At 49.3% G+C, this 7,500-nt stretch overlaps 1 protein-coding gene across 1 annotated transcript in view; it reads right to left on the bottom strand.

Moving 5' to 3' along the window:
• Nucleotides 1–6,171, bottom strand: part of ankrd11 (ankyrin repeat domain 11) — a gene marked incomplete at its 5' end in the record, with an annotated part of 25,630 nt that extends 19,459 nt beyond the window's left edge. Inside the window, 1 exon segment of the mRNA XM_076286792.1 lies at nt 6,033–6,171. Coding sequence (XP_076142907.1) covers nt 6,033–6,171 — 139 coding nt within the window.
• Nucleotides 6,172–7,500: the final 1,329 nt, after the last annotated feature.

Genomic DNA, 7,500 nt, shown 5'->3' with positions numbered 1-7,500 from the left:
AGCTCATGCAAATGATGTTTATGTGTGCGTGCATATGCACATGTTTGAGTCCAATCTGTAAATTACATCCAAAGAACAAGGCCAAAACCCACAGAACAGCAGGGCAATGGCTGCGTGGCATTCCATGTGGATTACAAGAGATGCAATTAAGACACTGGGCATTGGAAATGCCAGGGCACAACAGCTTCACATAAACCAAAAGCCTGCAGACACACCAGGGTCTCTAATTAATTATGGAAAATAAGGACATCAGAGCTTTGAGCTCCAACATTAAATTCCAGTCCATACTAAATAACACAAGAGTTGCATAAACACCTCAAGGAAAAGAAATGGGCAACAGGCCCTTTGAGACTGTGTTCATGGGGTAGTTAGGATCCAGACTCGCAAACCAGTCCTGTGTTCATGGGGTAGTTAGGATCCAGACTCGCAAGCCAGTCCTGGTTGCAATACAATCACCACACACAACAGTAGAAGATTCTGGTCATTATTGTGCTACATAATGATACTTTATGAACTAATTTGGCTCCAAGAGGCCAAATTCTGACTAACAAGGGTGCCCTGGACCAGATTTTGTGTGGCTAAAAAGGCCTCCGTGGACCTCTGTGCTTCCAACTGCCACATATTTACATGCATATTTACACACACACACACACACACACACACACACACACACACACACACACAGACTAAGAGGCTCATTTACTGACAGTGGTGTTAGCCCCAGTCATACGAGTACGCTGGGTTGGCTGACAACATGCTGACTGTGTGAGTGAGTGCACTGACAACAGAAGTAAGAGCTTAACCTCCATAACAGTTTCCCATGATGAAAGGTGACTAGACTTGTTTTGTCCCTCCTCCCCCGCACGTCTTTTCCGAGGCAAACCACTCTGACCGGACCAGCTGGCTGAGTGGCGAGGCCGGCTCTCAGTGCATCAACAGGGAAACCGTCGGCGAGGAAAGAGAATATCAGCAGCAGCAACAACACCAACACCAAACGTGCAGGGGGAGCCTGACAAGGGGACCATCATCGAGGTAGTTCCCGTACTCTCCACCAACGAAGGGGTGTGAGCTCACTCCGATAATCACAGAGCCAGAGACACACAACAGTGGAGATGCCCATAAGGGCCTGCACGCACGCACGCGCGCACGCACACACACACGCACACGCACACGCACACGCACACAGAGGGATGCACAAACTCAGACAAACATACATCCAATGCTCACACGGACATTGGCAGAGGCTCGGGGGGAAGCTGTATTGACCAACGTGGCGTAAGAGGGAGAGGCTACATGTGCTTTGTGCACCATACCAACATAACAAGCATATGCACTGCTGCGGGTCAATGCTGGCCTCTCTGTGTGTGAGTGTGTGTCGCTTGTTTACTGTGCGTGCGTGTCTTTTGCATTGTCTAGCGGTGCTCAGTGGGCATTCTCTGTTGCTGAGGGTGAGTGTTTGTGTGTGTTATTGTGCCTGGTGAGTAGGTGAATAGTGTGTGTGTGTGTGTGTGTGTGTGTGTGTGTGTGTGTGTGTGTGTGTGTGTTTGCGTACATGTGTGTGATGAATGTGTGCTTGTTTGTAAGTGTGGTGTGGGCCTCCTTGGCTGAAGGAAAGGCTGAATCTGGGTCAAGCTCTTGGGTGGGGGCCCGCAAAAGTAGAGGGGGGGGGGGCTTCCCATGGTCAGCATGGAGATCCGTTTCTAGCCTGCCTTTGTTCTTGGGCCGACACATACACACACACACACACACACACACACACACACACACACAGACAGGGGCACACACACACACACCCACACACAGACAGAGGCACACACACGGCCTCCTTCTGAGGCCTCTCTCAAGGTCTCAAGGAGAATGGCAGCGTGGATGACGGACAGGGACAGCTCTGTCCCTTGATAACATCTGTGTGTAAGTGAAAATGAGCAGAGGACACAATGAAGGGCAGTGTGTGTGTTCGTGTGTGTGTGTGTGTGTGTGTGTGTGTGTGTGTGTGTGTGTGTGTGTGTGTGTGTGTGTGTGATAGAGAGAGAGAGAGAGAGAGAGAGAGAGAGAGAGAGAGATGGGAGAGGGAGAGAGAGAGAGAGAGAGAGAGAGAAAGAGTGTGTAACAGAGCAATGCCCAGGGAGAACAGGCAAACAGGAAATGAAGGTTCAGGGACAGGAAGAGCCCACAGGATGTGGTGTCATGGCAGCCTGTGCACGGCTCGGAGGAGAAGAGATGAAACGCATGAGGGAGGCCGGTTGAAAGAAAGAGTGAGAGAAGAAACAGCAGAGAAATAAGAAACAAGGGAGGCCTCCTCTACCACATAAACATCATCATCAACCCTAAGGTCACCTTAACTAGCCTCTTTATCGGCAGAGTTCAAAAAGCCTTATACATACATTAAGTAACATTAGATAGCGACGGATCAATCATAACATTGCATACATCACAAGTTTCCTGTCGACGGATAGAGCACTGTAAGAAAAACATCCGCTGGTTTGAGAGAGGCGAATAATTTGAATTTTAGCGTGTCTGCTGGGCTCATCTTACCTCACACTGCAGTGTAAAAAAGGCCCAAACACGGAGCCCATCCGTCTGAAGAGGGGCAACAGACAGAGAGGAGGCTATGGTGATGCCAGCCTGCCTGCAGCTAGGGAGGCTCACTGGGTGTGTGTGTGTGTGTGTGTGTGTGCGTGTGTGTGTGTGTGTCTTCCAGCTTTAGCAAAGCGTGGGCAGCAAAAGCAGAGCGGCGCATATTACTGTCTCTTATCAGCCAGCCCACTACTGAGAGAGTGATGGAGAGAGAGAGAGAGAGAGTGATGGAGAGAGAGAGAGAGAGAGAGAGAGAGAGGGAAAGAGAGGAGTGAGTGATCGAAAGATGGCAGAGAGAGAGAGATAGAGAGAGAGAAAAAGAGAGTATTACTCATGGGGGAGAGAAGAGCAGAGAGTGCTTGTTTCCTAACCACTGCTAGAGCTGCTAGATTAAAACTGAAACCTTTGTTAAATGCTAAATATCTCATGCTACAGCCACCTTGTACAACGCTCCATCAACTCCAGAGACAGGATTTAGCATTACATAAATGCATACAGAGCCAGTTTGCTTACATGTGAAATAAAAGCAACAATATTCTACACTGAGAAGCATGTGGGGACTGTTACAGCAGGCATCGCACTCATATACAGACACACAAACATAGCAGACACAGAAAATGCAGATTAGCAGAGGCCCATATGTATTGGAGTGCACACACACACACACACACACACACAGCAGCAACAGCGTGCCACAGAGAGCAGGCAGAAGTGCCTCTACAAAAATACACTGCCTATCAATTATGCACCTTGGTGCGAAGTGCAAAGCTGCAGAAACTTCCAGCACACACACACACACACACACACACACACACACACACACACACACACACACACACACTCACTTGACATGCAGCAATAGTGTAGTCGACCTTGCCTCCCGTTTCACCCCCGTGCATGCATCACATGAGCACCAAGGACTAGGGTGGCAGACATTTTGAAACTACCCCTGGCAATTACACATGTGCACACACACACACACAGTCACGGCCACAAAAAGTTCCTGGACAGACGGGCTATATAGCTCCATAGAACACATCTAACAACATTTCCATATGTAACCGAAACCCATGCATGCAAATCTAGCGTTGTGTTTGTGGGGAAGCGTTGCCAATGCAGTTATGTTGCAGCGCACCATGGGCCATTTGTCATGACCTAATCCCAGCCACCGGGGAGTCTGCCCAGGGCCTCCATCCCAAACATTACGAGACGGCCAGCGTGTGTAAACAGAGCGAGAAGCCTTTTTCTGCTGAGACAGACAAAACTCATGCACCCGCTCTCTCTCACACACACACACACACACACACACACACACACACACACACACACACACACACACACACACAGGCATGTGAGCATGCTGGTGCTCTGGGATGCGGGGAGGAGGAGGAGGACGGAGTCAGCACAACAAAAGCATGATGTCATCAGGACAGAGAGCAGGGGAGTGGACAGGGTGGAGGAAGTGGTCAGAGAGGCCTGGTCTGCCCTGTCCTTCACATGGCTGGACTCTGACCACAGAGAGAGGCTGGGTAGCTGACTGAAAACTCCCTGATGGATTGACAACGACTAAAGCACTCCACATTGTTGTTCCTCTAGTGATCGCAAACGAGCATGTGTGCGTGTGGCTACATTACAGGGAGTGATGAGGGACAAACTCAACAAAGCCAACTTTCAGTTTCCAAACATGGAACAGAGGACAAGGGTGTGACACGCGCACACACACACACACACACACACACACACACACACACACACACACACAAAGTGACCTAGGCATTCTTTCCTCAGGGGTGTGTGTGTGTGTGTGTCGGGCGTTGAGCAGCTGAGAGCTTCCATAGGGGACTGACAATGACACAGCCTAATGGCGACGCCTCCTCCACCGAGCCCAAACACGACAATGGCCACCCAACAGCCATGACTGGATTAACACACTCTAATCCAAACATGTGGAGTCCAGTACAGTACAGCCGCCCGGCTCGGTGTGTTGGAGTGCGAAAAACAAGGGGCAGAGACGGGGTGGGTGTGTGTGTATGTGTGTGTGTGAGAGAGACAGGAGAGGGAGATACATAGAAAGAGAGTGAGAGAGTGAGAGGGAGAGAGAGAGAGATAAAGACAGGGAGTGGGAGATAGAGAGAGACTTGTGGTTGGACAGTGGGTAGAACCCACCCCAGCATTAGCATAACAACGAACACTCAGGCCATTGTCTCCAGCAGAGAGAAGAGGAGAGGAGAGGAGGACATAAAGCAATAAAGAATTGGGGGGGGGGGGGGTTCACGCCTAACGGCCATATCACACTATGGCAGCAGCACAGTCAACGGCCCACTAAAGTTCTCTCTGAAAGATCAAGCACAGCAAGCAAACACACACACACACACACACACAGATACAAACACACACACACACACACACACACACACACACACACACACACACACACACACACACACACACACACACACACACACACACACACACACACACACACACACACACACACACACACACACACACACACACACACACACACACACACACACACACACACACACACACACACAGAAAGACAAAACTAGACACACAGGCAGGCATACACAGACACAGTACATTACCTATAAAAAGACAGGCAGATCACACACACATACACAAGATTAGCCTGTCTAGCCCTGGAGGTAGCAGGATAACACAAAATGTCCCCGTGTGACAGAACACCAAATTAAAAAAGGAAGTCCCTGTCCTGGATTCCACTATACCCAAGCAGTGGCCATGCCCATGTGCTAGAGAACAGACAGCAAAACCACACACACAATCACTCACTCACACAGTCCCAAACACAAACACATGCACGCAATCCATCCATAACTCCTCACAAAGAACACAACATCCAAACAGCTACTTTAAAGAGCTGAGCGTCAAAAAACAAACTCTGCGACCAAACAAACAAGCCTCATAAAATCATTCAGTGCTTACCAACCAGCCAAAATGGAAGCCACTTGATCTTTTCAGCAAAACCAAGAATTCTGAGTCCTTACCCAGAAAAGTTCCCCTCAGGTCACCGTGTTTGACACATGAAAACAGCCATGTTTTCCTCCCAAGCCTCAGTCCAGCTAGCTCACTCACTCAGTCGGGAACACAACAACAACTAAACTAAAACGAGCAGCTTTCTCCACAGCTACCCAGCATGCACCACCACTTCCTGCCCCACTGAAAGAAAAGAGGAAAAAAGGTGCCCCCCCCCTTCCTCTTTCCCCTCCCTCCTCCCCTTCCTCTCTCCCCTCCCCCAATCCCTACACTGTCCTCACCTCCTCAGCCCGTAACCTCTCTTCCCACTTCCCCACTGACTCCTGCATGTGAATGGCCCTCATCAGCACATCAAAAGCCTGATAAAGGAGCAGCCCCACTGGCCTCAGATCAGTGATTTTGGGGAGGGGGGAGGGGCGGATGTGCCTGCTGCTCACCTGAGTCTGAGTCTTTCTGGTCCCCATTGGCTCCAACGGTGAAGGGAAGCTTCCGCTTGGGAGCCTTGTCCTTCATCTCCTTGACCCCATCGCTGCGGTCCACTTTAGGAGTCTTGTTCGACGAGACTTTATCTTTATCCTGCAGTGGGAAAGTCAGGGTCAAATGGTGTACAGGCATAAAAAAAACACATGTGTGTACACTTTAAGTCAGATGTTTACATACACATACACCGAGGACATAAAAACATACAAATCACCACTTCAGAGATGTCATGTTACCATAAATCATCTTTTGGTAAGTCAGTTGGAATATATAAAATTGGCATATGGATACCAAGCAGGTCTAATTCATTAGTCCCAGATGAAAATGCTATGTACTCCTCTCTACCAAAGGAAAGCCCAGAAAACAAGAGGCCTGAGGGTGATAGATAGATAGATAGATAGATAGATAGATAGACAGATAGATAGATAGATCTGAAGATCGTGAAGACAGGCAGCTTATCATGGGAAAGTTCCGTCCGTATCGGATGGGAAAGTTGCACTACTTATGCCTCAAGAGAAAGCAGCCAAGGTGAAAAAACATCAATGGGCTGGGATTTCACATTCAGACATTTTCACAGACAACAGCATGTGCAGACTAGAAGCTGGGGAAGACTGTGTAGGGAGGGATAGGCTTTGCTTTGGCAACACTGCTTCATTGAGTAATGCCAATAAAGCTCCATTGAAATGGAAAAAATTTAAATTGATAGGGGAGGGGGATAGAGACAGAGAGAGAGAATGATTGGGGGGGGTGGGGCCTGGCCAGAGAATTCACAGGAACCGACAACAGTTGCTTGTGTGAGTGTGTTTATCAGAGTAGGACTGACTGACACATGTGGGTGTGTACAGTTGTGCTGGACGGAGCATCAGACAGTAGGACTAAGCACGTGTGAGTGAGACACACTGTACGCATACTGTGTGTGTGTGTGTGTGTCTCCCAGACGTGCAGCGATTAGAGGCTTTGCAGAGCGTGACTTTTCCATGGAATGTCTCTGGGCGCCACAGCCACAGAAGCAGCCGTTCCCAGATGGAGGGTAGAGAGAGAGAGAGAGAGAAAGAAAGAAAGAGAAAGAGAAAGAGAGAGAGAGAGAGAGAGAGGCAACTGTGTCCACAGCAACTGGAACCCATCAGAGCCCCCCCGATGGCTATACAGGGCCTGTCCCGGCACCAGGCTTCTGTCTACACCAAACCCACACATGTACGCTCACACACACACACTCGCTCACACACACACACACACACACACACACACACACACACACACACACACACACACACACACACACACACACACACACACACACACACACACACACACACACACACACACACACACACACACACACACACACACACACACACACACACACACACACACACACACACACTGAGTTCTCCAACTTTTACATGCCAATCATAAACCAAGCAA

This window comes from Alosa pseudoharengus, unplaced genomic scaffold (genome assembly GCF_046254945.1).
Source record: "Alosa pseudoharengus isolate Yale_2024_CS ecotype anadromous, Long Island Sound unplaced genomic scaffold, YU_APseudo_1.1 YU_APseudo_1.1_scf_16, whole genome shotgun sequence".
Taxonomy (NCBI): Eukaryota; Metazoa; Chordata; class Actinopteri; order Clupeiformes; family Clupeidae; genus Alosa; species Alosa pseudoharengus.
Note: the sequence above shows the minus strand (reverse complement) of the source record. Positions and strands in the feature narration are given on the sequence as shown.